General features: G+C 41.8%; 1 protein-coding gene across 1 annotated transcript; it reads right to left on the reverse strand.

The window, feature by feature from the left end:
* Positions 1–8737: 8737 nt before the first annotated feature.
* Positions 8738–10846, reverse strand: LOC145823689 (uncharacterized). Its single transcript, XM_082923198.1, has 2 exons — positions 10724–10846; positions 8738–9082 (listed from the first exon to the last, which is right to left on the reverse strand). The coding sequence occupies exons 1-2, from the start codon at positions 10844–10846 to the stop codon at positions 8738–8740; spliced, it is 468 nt and encodes a 155-aa protein (XP_082779324.1).
* Between the last annotated feature and the right edge of the window lie 4088 nt (positions 10847–14934).

Genomic DNA, 14934 nt, shown 5'->3' on the forward strand with positions numbered 1-14934 from the left:
CAGTCTGTGCGGTTTTTAAATTTGAATTTTTTTCAGTTTTCGGTTCAATATCGGTTTAAGCACTTTGTGCACCGATCTAAACTAAAACCGACCGCTTCAACATATATTGTATTTATAATATACATATATATATATATATATATATATAATCTAATAATCTTATGATGTTAATAAGTATAATAAATTATTAACCTTAATTAATTAACCTTGTCATCTTTATAACCTAAGTTTGTAAACTCTTAGTATATATAATCTTAACTCTAACTCATTATTCTTGAAACCTTGGCATTTTTAAACTTTTTTTTTTTGTTTTTATTTTTGTTAATTTAGGAATTAAAAAGTATGTATCAAATGGATGGATTGGATATGTTTGAAATAGTAGACAAATAACTAATTTAATATTTTTATATAGATTAATGATTATATTTAAAAATGACTCAAGTTTGAAAAATTCTAAACCGATTAAACCGCACCAAACCGAACCATTTCAATTGGTTCGGTTCGGTGCGGATTGATGTGAGAAACGGTCTTTATCGATGTTCAAAATACCGACATTATCAGTTCGGTGTAATTTTTTACCTAAATACCGACCGTACTGAACCGATTACATCCCTAACAGTTAGTATGATGTGCCAAGCCCGATGCATGCAGGACAGATGAATGAAAGCAAGCATACGAGCATAAGGATGCTAATTGAAATGTGCCCTAAAACTAACCATCGAAAGCTAGTGAATAAAAGGGAGAAAGACGTGGGGTTGGAAGACATGCATCACACACGCACACTTATTACAACATTGCCCTCTCTCGGAAGGTCCGAATAAATAATACATAATCGAATTAACTAATTATTACACAACACTTGCTAATTAACAAATTAACTAACCTAGCATGCAAACTATGTAAAAAGGGCTGCCTCAGCTCGGTTTTGGAAGATAATGGATGCATGCATGCTCGAGTTGCCTTGCCCGAAAATACATCGCAATGCCCTGGCTTGCCTTTGTTTGCAATTGATTTCAGAAATTCGCACAAAGCTCCAAGGAGATGAAACTCCACCCCGGGAATCTATGGGAAGGCTGCCGACCAGCTTATAGGCATGGGAGACCAACTACCGACCACCCTTGGTGGTGAAAACCAAAAAAGGTGGTCGGCCTGCCAAAAAACCTGGTCGGCCGACTAGTTTCTTCTCCTGGTTTTTGCATTTTCAACAACAAAGGCAAGAGAGAGAGAAAGCAAGGTATTTGCAACATGTGTGCACGACCACTCTCCCCATCGTCGCATAAGCTCGAGGGAGTGTAGGTCTCGACCCTCGGGCCACCAATCATGCATCTCGATGCACGATGGCCGAGGGGTCGAATTGCGCAACTCAATATGGAAATGAATGCACATGTAAACACATAAATGCCTAAACCCCATCATGCGTTAGTCAAGAGTGTCGGTGACCGAGAATCGAGGCACGTTTCGTCACTTGGAGTATGAAACGTCCCTCGTTTCCCGTGTTTGGACTAACTCTTATTCCAAACACAATGCAACAAGTAGAATGGCATGCACAATGCAACCTCAAGCATGCAATCCTAAGGCGATGCAACCAAGCCATGCAAACATGCAAAGGATGACGTGCAAACATGCAAACTAGCATACACAATGCTACAAACTAATGATGGCATACTCAATGCACATGATACTATATGTCATACACAATGCACACATGAAGACTATCATACACAATGAAGTGAACACGGCATGCGCAACGCAATGATCAAACATACGACAATGTGACATATTCAATGCTATGAACTACAATGGCATATTTGATGTAAAATGGACTTAAATCAAAATGAATGAGCCTCAGCCACACCCAAATCAGTGGCCAAACATGATGAAAAACTAGGCCCCGAAAAACACACAAGCATGTACAATGCAAGGGCCAAGCCTAAGGAACAAAGTACAACTCTACCAAAGCATGACAAGGATGAAATATGGCATACAATGGCACATGCTCCAGCTTTAGATTGACATACAAGATGGTCCCGAATCAAACAAACAACTCACCCAATGCATGTTTTTTATTTTATAATTACGGAAACTAGTGAAGTGCATTACACTAGAGTTATGCAAAGCGATGCCGAAATGACCAAACCAACCCCAAACAGTCCCTATGCAAACCCAAAATAGTGGTAAAATGGATTAAAATGATGGCTTGCAATGCACAAAAATGAAGCTCATGCAATAACCCAAAAATGAGGCATACAAGCACAACTCTCAAACGCATTTAAAGAGTGAAAAACATGGGAATATGGCACAAGTACAAGCTCTGAAATAACATGTTCAATGATGCCAAAACATGAAAACCACTCAAGTTACGCATGCAAGGGGCTTCAAAACTCGAAGCTAGGCAAGGGTATTACACTACAAGCATGCATGGAAAGCATCATTCCACCATGGGACCTCAAAATAGTACTAAGGTAACCGAAATCATGAATAAAATCAGTTTAGAACATGGCCAAAATATGCTAGAATCAAGGGCCAAAACAACATGCAATGTGAGCTAGTGAACATGGATTACACTACAAGCATATGAAGCAATCAAGAGGCCACTAAACTAGAAAAAGTCATAGACATGACATGCTAAATAAAGCCCAAAAATCCACTGAAACATGATCAATGCATGCAAGAATGTTATGCTCCTTTGATAGGCTATGAGAGGAGTTATTCTAAGCATGCAAGAGACACACCCAAGGTGACAAAACCAACTCTGGATAGAGCCTAGGCAAGCCCTAAAAGTCACTGAAAAGGGCCTGAAACAAGGCTTGGAGGTGTGGAAATAAAGGCTCCTTTGAAAGGCCAAAAATACTAGTAAACAAGACAGCAAGAGAGAGGGTCAACCCTCTCTGATTTTGCCCCTCAAAACCACATCCCAACCACTGAAAATTCACTGGATTTCAGTGGCTAAAGGGCCAAGAAAAGCTCAAAGGAAAGGCCTCATGGCATGGCTCAAAACAAGGCAAAATGAAGCATGCAAGAGGGTAGATGACCCCCAACACTAAAAAGGTCTTAAACAAACATCAAAAGGACCTCAAAACAAGATTTTTTTCAGTTGACAGCAAAGCTCAAATATGCATGCAAATAAGGCTAAGAGATGGATCAAACTAAAGCTTAAAAGAGGAAAAAAGTGTGTTACCCTTGAAGCTCAGCAAGACAGCAAATTTGAGACCAAAAACCCAGACCTTCAACCTCTGAAAATGACCTCCAAGGACCTCAAAGCAATGGTGGAGGTGTTAGGCTATGAGGCGGTGTGCAAGGGTGCAAGAACAAAGCACACTTGAGACCAAAATAGAGAGATATAGGGAGATATATATATATATATATATATTTTGCCTTCAAACAAAATCTGAACCCTCACAAAGGAGGGAGAGGCCCTCCTTTATAGAGATTCAAGGCCTTAGCTTCTCAAAGAAGCTAAAAACCAAGGCCAAAGATCCTCCATACACGTGTATGGAGGATGCAGTCTGTGCCTTCCAGCTGGCACAGCTGGCAACAACTCACGGAGACAAGACAGGGGGAGGCAGGCCGACCAGTTCAGGTGGTCGGCCGACTAGTTCAAAAGGTTCAACTCAAAGAAAGGTGGTCGGTCTGCCCATTTGGTGGTCTCCCAACTGAATACAAGCTAGTGGTGTGGTGGGAGACCAGCAATTGTGGCCCAAAAATCAAGGAGACCAGTTACCTGACAAGAAAATCGACTGGCAGAGAAAAGGTGGTCTCCAAGGAGAAAAGGTGGTCTCCCACCCTTGTACCACCTTCCAAACAATGAAAACAAGGTCCATGCTAAAAATGCACCAAGACGGATGTAAAACGAGGGTTCGGGGGTCAAAACGCACGGTCGGAGGCCCCGAAAAATGGCTGTTAAGCATCGAAAGTTACGTGCGACCACAAAGGTGGTGTCCCGGACCACAGTGTCCCTCTAAAGAGAGGAAGCAAGGTGTGTACCAAAAACCGTGCCAAAGGAAGAAAGTTAAGTAGTCCCGAACCGAGGCGCACGACCGACGGCTCTGAAAATCGGAAACTGGTCTCCAAATGGGAAAAGTGGCCTACGACCACGCAAAGTAGCCTACGGCCACTGAGAGATGGTCTACAAGACCTCTCCCTCCCTTCCGAAAGAGAAAGCAAGACCTGGTTCACAAACTGAGGCAAAGCACAAAAGGGTCCCGAGGTCCGGGGGGTAAGGCTCTCAGCCGAAACTTCGAAACCTCGAAACGAGCACAATATGCCTAATCACCGAGCACTCAATCGATGACGTCTGAATCTTAAGGTCGGTCAAAAGTGGGGTGCCTACACAGTCCACTCCACCAGTCCTTCTCAATCTCAACAAAAACCCAAGGCAAAAGGGGTTAAAAGAACTAAGGCCAAACCCAGCACCACTGAGGTGGAGTCAGAGGATACAGTGCCAATTTCAAAATTAGCTGAAATAGAGAAGTCTATGTCTACCGGGAAGAGGCATGCTGAGGCCGAGGCGTCTGGCCCACCACAATCCAAATAGTTGAGGTCCGGCAGGTCTTCTGATCCCACTGGTTTTCGCATCGACGCTCCCTGGACTCCATCTGTCAAGGTCCGAGACCGACCTTTTCTAGTCGGGGACAACACACTCGACAGTCTGGAAGTTGGTTCCACCATTTCCACTGTCGTTCTACTCCCAGCCGACATTAATCAGATGGTCGAGATTTCAGAGTATGAAAATAACGCGATGATGATGCAGCATTGTGCCTTGGTAAGTCTCAACATTTGTAATTTTTTGGTTTAATTTCAACTCTGGTTCTCATACTCAACAAATTTTATTTACATTCTTGCATACTATCCAACAGGGTCACTCTCTTATAGTCAAGACCGATGAGTTCAAGAAAGAATTAACCCAAAAAACAAAGGAGGCAGCCAAACTCCTTACTTCACTAAACAAAGCCAAGGCTTGTATCCGAGGTCTTCTGGATCAGGCCAAGGCTACTGAGTCAGCCCTAAAAAAAGCCAAAGACTATGCCAAGGCTACCAAAACTGTTGCCCAGGTTGCTCAGGCCGAGGAAAAAGATGCCAAAGATAAGGAGTCTCAAGTCCAGACCGAGCTGTAAGCGGCGCTTGCTACCAAGGCGGTCGAGATAAAGGAGGCGGATGAGAAGGCCTATGTCGAAGGGGCAACCGACGTTCCTGATGAATACAAAAAGCAAGTCAAACAGGCCTGTAACAGGGGTTACACCCTTGGTTGGATAGTTGCTTTGAAGGAGTTGGCTGTACTTGACGACTCGCCCCTTTGGGACGAGAGTCGACTTGTCATGCCATTCCCTCCTGCTCCAAGCCAATCTGAGGATGAGGTTGAGGAGGATGAAGAAGTTGAGGTCGACAAGGTTGAGAAGACTGAAGTTACTGGGTCAAGTCCCTAACTCTGAATGAGCAAGCCGTGGACTTGACTCAGAACGACGAGAACGAGGTCCCCAAGAACATGCCTGAAGTCGAGGTTGAAAGCGCCAAGAAGAGCCTTGACAAGACTCTTCTAGAGATTGAGACTGAGAAGGCTGCCGAGAAGCTCTCCCAGCTGTCTGCTGAGGCCGAAACGCAACCAACCGCCGATGCAGAACAGTCTATTTAGAATCTTTTCTTTGTTTGTACTTTTTCCTTTGTTTTGAATAGTGTTTGTTTTGTCGGGCTGATGTGCCAGTTTATATACTTGAACAATTTGTCTTTTTTTTTAATGCAAGTCTTATATTTTCTTCCAAGTGTTGAATGTATGCCTTCTTTTCTTCTATGCATATTTACTGCTTTCTTTCATGCCTTTCATACTTCCATACTTAGAATATTTTTATATTTCTTCAAAGTATACCTTAACCGTATAGTAACTCCGGGATATAATACCTTAGATATAAAGCTTGACTGTTTTCCTCGGCCAACTACTGGCATACCTCGGCTAACACTTTAATAATATCAAAATATTTTTACAAGTGTTATTCAGTATTTTTTTATTATTTTTATTTTACCTCCATATGCTATCTTCTATTAAGACTTCACCCTTTCCAAGCTTGACAGCCTGGTTAGACACCTTGGCTAACTTGAACTTGTAAATTTTAACAAGTGTTAAGCCCATTTTATCTTGTAAATTCTTCTGCAAAATTTCAACAAGTTCCCAGATCTATTTAGCATTCCTGCTCCCCGCCCCTTAATGTGAACCTAAGTTTCACTTAAGTTCACATTAAGCATGTGTCTATGGTCGGTCGCCAAAGTTAGATTCAAACAAAGACTAGCCGAGGTGTTCAACCTTGGCTTCTCTGTTAATCTAAGTAAAGCAAATTAGTTCCATGGCAAGTCTATGTTAACTCAACTTAGTTCAACTCTATTATATGCAAGTATAATTCAACTCTATCATGTAGTAAGTCTAAGTTATTCGTCATGTTTTATTCAGAAATATAGCCAATTTAGTTCAACTCTATTATATGCAAGTATAATTCAACTCTAATATATAATAAGTCTAAGTTACTGGTCATGTTTCATTCAGAAACATCGCCAACTTAATTCAACTCCATTATATGCAAGTATAATTCAACTCTTCTATATAATAAGTGTAATTTATTGTCATGTTTCATTCAGAAACATCGCCATAGGATTGGTCAGTCCTATCACACAAATTTCAAATTCATAAAAATCAAAGTAAAATTTTATTATTATTTCGACTAATAAAATTATGACATAAACTTTTGAAAGACAAAAGACTAATGATAAAAAAAACTTCAAGTTGCAAGTGTTCTAGAGTCTTGGCAACACTTTGCTATCACTGTCCTCAAGCAGATATGCCCCATTGTCGGTGACCGAAATGATTCTATAAGCCCCCTTCCAATTTGGGCCTAGCTTGCCCTCCCTAAGATCATTCTTGTTGCCGACTACTTTCCTCAGCACAAGGTCCCCAACTTTGAACTCTCTTAGGTTGACCTTCTTGTTGTAAGCCCTAGCAAGTTGTTGCCGGTATGCCCCCTGCCGAATTGTGCTCTCTCTCTTTTCTCCTCCAGTAGGCCTAGATCTTGGGCTAGAATGGCCTCATTAGTACCATTTTCCACTCCCTGGGTTCTGATCCCTGGAATGCTAACTTCTAATGGGATAACTACTTCACTGCCATAAGTTATGGCAAATGGAGATTCCTTAGTTGATCTCCTCGGCATAGTCCAATATGCTCAGAGTACATTAGGCAACTGCTCTACCCATTTTTCCTTTGCTACTTCCAGCCTATTTTTGATCCTATCCAAGATAGTCTTATTGGATGCCTTTGTCTGACCGTTACTCTGTGAGAAACTTGGAGTAGAGTAGTAGTTCTTGATTTTGTATTTTGCACAGAAGCTTTTGATTAGCTTATTGTCAAACTGTGTACCATTGTCTGCTATTATTGCCCTTGGGATCCCAAACCTGGTGATGCTATTCTTCCATATGAAGTTCTTCACGTCAATATCTCGAATCTTCGCAAGAGGTTTAGCTTCTACCCACTTTGTGAAGTAATGAGTTGCTACCAACAGAAAATTCTTTTGTCCAGTTGCTTGGGGCAGTTGTCCAACAAGATCCATGCCCCACTAGGCAAATGGCCAAGGGATACTGTGTTTAAATCTGCTGATGGTTGATGTATCAAAGGTGCAAACCTCTGACATTTCTCGCACTTTCTGACGTAGGCTTCAGTATCCTTCTGCATGTAGGGCCTCTAGTACCCCTGAGTAATGGCCCTATGAGCAATTGATCTGCCCCCAGCATGGCTTCCACATAACCCTATGTATTTCATACAAGAAGTCTTCAACCTAGGAGGGATGTACACACTTCAAAAGGGGACCGGTGAAAGATCTTATGCAAAGGTGGCCATCTGTTGTTAGGTTGAACCTGGCCAATTTCAACCTGGTCTTATGGGCTTCTTTTTGCTCATCTGGCAGCTTGCCATCCCTAAGGAACACCACTATTGCATCCATCCAACTTGGGCCCATCTCTACACACATTGCCTCGTATTCTACGATCAGTGGTTCTACACTTGCGTCTAACAAATATTCAACCATTATTGTCCTTGCCTCCCCTAATTTCATTGCACTAGCTAGGTTAGCCAAGGCATCGGCGTGACTGTTATCATCTTTGTTAACTTGTTGTAGCTAGCAATCTTAGAACAATGCTAGCAGTCTAACAACTTTGAAATAGGCTATCATTTTTTCATCTCGGGCTGCATACTCACCCGTTACTTGATTCACAATAAGTTGGGAGTCATAAAAGACTACCACCTTGTCGGCTTCCATTGTTGCTGCTAACTTCTACCTTGCGATCAGTGTCTCATACTATGTTTCATTGTTTGAGGCCTTGAACCCCAAATGAATAGATTGCTCTAACATTCCCCCATCGAGTGATACTAACACTACTCTTGCCCCCGCTCCTTGACAGTTTGAACTTCCATCAACAAACAGGCAGAAGGAGTCGCCGATGTAGATGTCGCAGGGTTTTGGTTTCTCTACCTTCTTCTGTTCTGTTGTTGTAGGGTTTTTCATTCCCAGCTGGGTTTCTTCTTGCTCTCTTGGGCACCCTAAATCGTGGCTCACTGAAGTCTGACGTGGAATAACGCCAGTTGTGAACTCGGCCACAAAGTCAACCAGCACCTAGCCCTTAATTGCAGTTCTAGGTCTAAATTCCAAGTCATATTGGCCTAATACTACTGCCCACCAGACTACCCTTCCTGTCAAAAATCTTCTTACTACAATAGGGACTTTAAAGGATACTCCATCAATACCACAATCTTGTGGGCTTGGAAGTAGTGATTCAATTTCTTCGAAGCTATTACCAGGGCTAATGTCAATTTTTCTAGGGCTAAGTACCTGGTCTCTGCACTTGCTAAGGTTTTACTCATGTAGTATACTGCCCTCTGTTCTCCCTTCTCTTCTCTAATTATCACCGCATTTAATGCATTCTTTGAAACAGCCAAGTATAAAAATAGTTTTTCTCCAACTACTGGATTTGACAGAACTAGAGCCATTGTCACGTACTTCTTTAAGTCTTTCAAGGCAACTTCGCAATCCTCCGTCTTTAAAAAATCTGCAGCCTTCTTTAATAAACTGAAAAATGGTTTACACTTATCTGAACTTCTACTTATAAATCTATTCAGGGCTACAGCCCTTCCAGTCAACATTTGCACTTGTTTTGCCGATGTTAGGCTTTTCAAGTCCAGGATGGCCTTGATTTGATCTAGGCTTGCCTCAATGCCCCTTCTGGCAACCAAGTATCCCAAGAACTTACTAGACCCAACTCCAAATGCACATTTCAAAGCATTGAGTCGGAGCTAATTTGTTCTAAGGATATCAAAAATTGCCTTTAAGTCAGCCAGGTGATTCTCAGGTTCTTTGGTCTTTACGACCATGTCATCAATGTACACTTCCACTTTTTGCTAATTAGATGTCTGAACATCTTGGTCACCAACCTCTAGTAGGTTGCTCCTGTATTTTGCAACCCGAAAGGCATCACTCTATAGCAATACAACCCATTTGGGGGTAATAAATACAGTCTTCTCCTCGTCAGAGGGATACATTGCTATCTGATGGTATCCTCTGTAAACGTCCAGGAAGCTCATCCTTTTATGCCCTAAAGTGGCATCTACTAACTGATCGATCTTGGGAAGTGCGAAACTGTCTTTAGGACAAGCCTTATTCAGGCTAGGGAAGTCCACGCAGACCCACCACTTCCCATTCTTCTTTTTCACAACAACTGTGTTTGACAACCAAGTTAGGTAGTTTACCTCCCGAATGGCTCTGGCCTCCAACAATTTGCTCGCTTCCTCCTCTACTGCCTCTACATCAACCAACGTCGGCCTCCTTGCTCACTGAATGGCAGGTTAAGCCAACTTGTCTACATTTAGTCTATGACAAATGACCTCGGGATCAATGCTAGACATCTCGTATGTTGTTCAGGAAAACATCTCTATGTTTGCTTGTATGAATGACTCTAACTCCCTTTCCTCCTCCTCGGCCAGTCCTGAGCTGAGAAGGAAGAAGCGCTATTTATTACCTTGTTGGACCAAAATTTTCTTTAAGGCTTTCTCTTTGTCGGTCGACTCTTTGCCGGCATCATCTAGGACCTCCATGTCCTCATCCTCAATTTTTACTATTTTTGCCTCTCACACATTGTAAGTGGATTTCATTGCTGCCATGAAGCAATTCTTTGCCTACACTTGATCCCCTCTGGCCTCCTCAAATCCATACTCTGTTGGAAACCGCAACAACTGGTGCAGTGTTGAGGGAACAACCCTCATTGCATGCAACCATGGCCTCCCCAAGATAATATTGTAAAAGGAGAGGGTGTCAATTACTGTGAACACTGTACTTACATTCTTGGTTCCTACCTGCACCTCCAAATTCATTGATCTCAGGGGCCATGTTGGCATTCCATTGAACCTGACCATTAGGTTGTTGGACTACTCCAAATCATCTTGGTGAAGGCCAAGCTCCTTGTAACATCTGACATACATGATGTCAGAAGAGCTTCCTTGGTTAATTAGAATGTGCCTTACTTGGCATTCTACAATTTTAAGGGTTATTACTAGAGCATCATTGTGCGGATGCTGCACTATGTCCAGGTCTGCTTCAGTAAAGGACACCATTGGTCCCTAGCACTCGTCTGTCCTAGTCCTCTATTGCTGGACCAGGTACACATGCTGTAAGTGCTTCACCCTTTGAGTCTCCCCACGTACCTCGTTCTCATTGACCATCGAGTGAATCACATTAATCACTCGAGTTCCGTCTGCTTGCTGTTGTGGTGCTGGTAGAGGTGGTGATGCCCGTGCCTGAGGCAGCCTTCCCTGCTCTTCCCTCATTCTAGCCTCATCTACTAGGTCCCTTAAGTGACCTTGTCTGACCAAATCTTCCAAATGCACCTTTAGGGCTTTACAACCCTACTTTAGGTGTCCATCTTCATTATGGTAAGCACAGTGTTTCCCTAGACTTCTCTCCATAAATTCGCCAGGGGTCCTCTCTGGCGCTCTGTAGTACGACGGGTTCCTAATCATTTCTAGTACTTTATAAACCAGGATCCGGAACATAGTGGTGACTGTCTGTGCAACCTTTAGTCCTGTTTCTTGTCTATTAAATCTAGTATTACCACGACTTCGCTTCGGTGAGCCATTTCTCTTTTCCTGTTTCGATGCCTTTGCTCCTGGTGTATCATATTATGCTCTAGCATACTTCTCGATCCTTGCCATGAGCTCCTCCATACTCTTTGGCATAATCTTTGCTAGTGACTTTCGAAGCAAGCAGTCATCCTCCAGGCTGTTCTTAAAAGACATGATCGCCAACTCCTAGTTACATCCTGGTATTCGGTTGAATATCTCATAATACCTTTTGGCATAAGCCCTGAGGCTTTCACCTTTGCCAATTTTCAGAGCCATCAGGGAGTCTACCCCCAATGGTTATAATTTGTTTGTAACAAACCTAGCCACAAACATCTCGATCAGGCCTTCCCAACTCTTCACAGTTCCTTTCGGCGACTTGTGAAACCAGTCCGATACGATTTCCCTAAAGGATGAGGGGAACACCTTGCAGAGCAACGATTTGTTCCCAGTATACAGTGCCATCTAATTCAAATATAAGCCGACGTGAAAGTTTGAATTGGACTTACTATCATATAGCTGGAATCTCAACATATGGAACCTTTTTAGGGCCTCGAACTTATCCAACTCCACTAAGAATGGTGTTCTCAGCTTGACTGGAGATGTGAACTCGGCATTCTACCGTTTCCTTTAGAGGTTGTCCCTCAAATCCTCCTTAGTCCGACTAGGAGCTCGGCTGTCAACAGATCTCAGCCTTTTTGGTGCGCTACTCCGGGTGTTGTTATGAGTCCTCTTGGACTTCTTTTCATTCACCATGTCGAAATAAAGTTTCTTCCCCTGAACATGCCGATGTTCCTTGACATAAGTTCCCTTGGTCCGAGGCGTCCTCTGAGACTCTCCTTTTATTGACTATGCTTTCTTGGCATCCCATGAAGGCCGATGTGAGCGTTCTTTCACCTTACCACGCTGAGGGACTGTTGGGATTGCCATCTACCCCCCTTTTTGGGCATCGTTCTTGGCTGCTGGAACCAATGTGTCCTTCAATGGAAACGATGGTTGCATGACGTTATTCTGCATCATGAAGTTGACAACTAATTGCAGGTCTACCAATTTGTTTTCCATTCCCTTCATCTCGTTGTCCCTCTTCAGGCATCTATATTTCCATACCTAGAGGTCACTTTCGTTGTAATACTCATCTCGACCTGCTTTCTTCGGTGCATCTCCCTCTTGGCCGACGACTTTTTCCCTAAGATTCTGATCCTGTGTTCTTTCATTATGGTTTTCTTCCTCCATGTTTGAATCGGCATGCTTACCACTCCCACTAGGGATGTCGTCCCCGATCTTTTCTTTTTGTCCGTCGTTGGCCATCTATTATCCTGACATTCCCATAGACGGTGCCAAATTGTGGGTGTTGATTTTTGGCCACACAACCAAACAGGGAACTCAGCTAGAGAGCACTAGCAGAATAGATAAATCTCGAACAACTTGTCACAGAAAGATAAGAATCCGGCGGTGGTTTGTCCACTGGGGGCATTCCGACAATCAAGTTATTAATCAAATATCTCTCAAAGATAGCCAATAATGCTTAACTCACTAGACTAAATATAAAAAGCATACCTTAGACCCACGAGGGTGCCCTGTTTTTATAGCCAACACTGACCTGATCCTTGTAGGTGCCTTACTTTAATGGACTCATGCTCAATGCTTATCCTGGATACTCAGTTAGATATAGATAAACTCCCTAAGAGCTTTATCTTTATCTAGACTGATATCCTCTCTAGTCCTAGGACTCTTGTCCCTTATCCGCTCATCTCGGATTCGATATCTTAGCAAATAACCTTGGTCTGGCTGAGATCATCTTGGCAAGTGACCAGGCTACGTGGCACCTCGGCTGACACTTCGGCGTCACCTTGGCCACATGTTGTCATTCACAAAATATGGGCCCACACTAAGAGTCATAGATTGCCTTTTATTTTGCCTTCCTCTGTTGTAAATCCTAGCTTTCATCCATAGTGATGTTTGGGATCCTTTCACTAATGATCAATCTGAATATAACTACTATGTGCTATTTGTTGATGACTTTAGTGGCATTACATTGTTCTTTCCCTTGAATTACAAGAGTGAAGTTTATGTTAAATTCCTTGAGTTTAAAGTTTTTGTTGAGAAACAATTTACAACCTCCCTTAGTGTTCTAAACATAAATTTCAACAATTTTGTAAGGATAATGGTCTTATGCATTCGATTAGCTGCCCTCATACACCTTCCCAAAATGGCTTGGCTAAAAGAAAGCATAGGCTTCTCATTGAGACTACTATCACTCTTCTACATCAGTGCACTTTGCCTCTTAAATTTTGGTTTGAACTTGTTTCTACTAACTTATCTCATCAATAGGTTTCCTAGGTCTCAAGCACCTTGTCTCAGTTATTTTAAGGTCTTGATTGGTGTTACACCTGACTATTTCTTTCTTAGAGTTTTTGTTGTTGTTGTTGTTTTTATCCTTGGCTTTGACCATACACCTCTCATAAACTTGAGCCTAGGTCTCTACATATTGGCTATCATCCCTCTATGAAGGGATACAGGTGTTTGGATCCTGTTACAGGTACCATTTATGTTTCATGGCATGTGGTCTTTAATGAAGCTCTTTTCCCTTTTTCTTCACCTATATCTTCAGTTTCAGTTCCTTCTTCTCCACATTTGTCTCATCTCAAATCTTTTTTCTAGTCTTCAGCAATTGTGGTTCCTTCCTCTTTGCCCTCATCCTCTTCTCTTCTAGTTCCAGTTCTTTTCCTTCTCCACCCGACTTCACTACTCTTCCTAGAATGATGCTAACACATGAAATTACTAACATACCCATTGTTTGCACATATAATATGGGTTGGTAGCCAACTAGATGGTTGCACCGTCTCAATAGAGGAACAAAAAACAAAACACTTACAGCTTGAAGCACTGGAAGTTTCTTCTCTGATGACTGCCCTACTGGACCTAAGAGCTCAAAGGAGGTAATAGCAGACGATGCAGTTTGTTGTTCTCCTCAAATGGTGATGCCAGTCTAGGTTGTACACGGATTGGATTGGTCTGGTTTTAAAATAAACCAGGAACCAAACTATTTTTTACATTTGCAGAAAATTTGAAACCACAACCGAACCATGGAAACTGATTCGGTTCGGTTCAATTCGGTTTACGAGTTTAGAAATTTTATATAACAATAAATATGATATGTATGTTATGTTAATAAACAAGTTAATAATAATTAGTTTGGTTAAATTAGTTAGAGTTTATCAATTTTACAATGATGGTTAGTGTTTAAATCTTATAAGAAATTTTTATATTTTAATTTTTTTTATATAAAAATAATAAACAAATATGCCACGGTCTGGTCCGGTTTGGTTCAAACCATAACCAAAGTCTTGGAACTGGGAACCGAACCGATTTGAACGATTTCACCATTTTCAGAACCAGAACCGTAACTAAAAAAACCAGACAAAACCAGCAATTTGGACCAGATTGGATTGGTTTACTGGTTCCACCAGTTTTTTTGAACACCCCTAGGAGTTACAAGGAGGTAATAGTAGACAATATAGTATTCATGTATGTGTTAAATAAAATTGTAACGCCTTGTGGCTAGATGTTTTTTGGTGATTATCAATATATTTCACGGAGTTTTTCTTCATTTTTGTGTATAATATATTCTGAGCGTTGTCAACTTGAACATTTCTTTTCAAGGTTTAGCATTTCTGAATTGTACTTGAGTTGGAAGAAGGAGATACCAAAGGAGAACACAGAGAACTGCAAAAATTTTCAATTTTGTATTTCAACAAGCATAACCTATGAATCATGCATCTGACAACTATCAATGA

The sequence above is a fragment of the Camellia sinensis genome, chromosome 4 (assembly GCF_055761805.1).
Source record: "Camellia sinensis isolate YWXY chromosome 4, ASM5576180v1, whole genome shotgun sequence".
Classification (NCBI taxonomy): domain Eukaryota; kingdom Viridiplantae; phylum Streptophyta; class Magnoliopsida; order Ericales; family Theaceae; genus Camellia; species Camellia sinensis.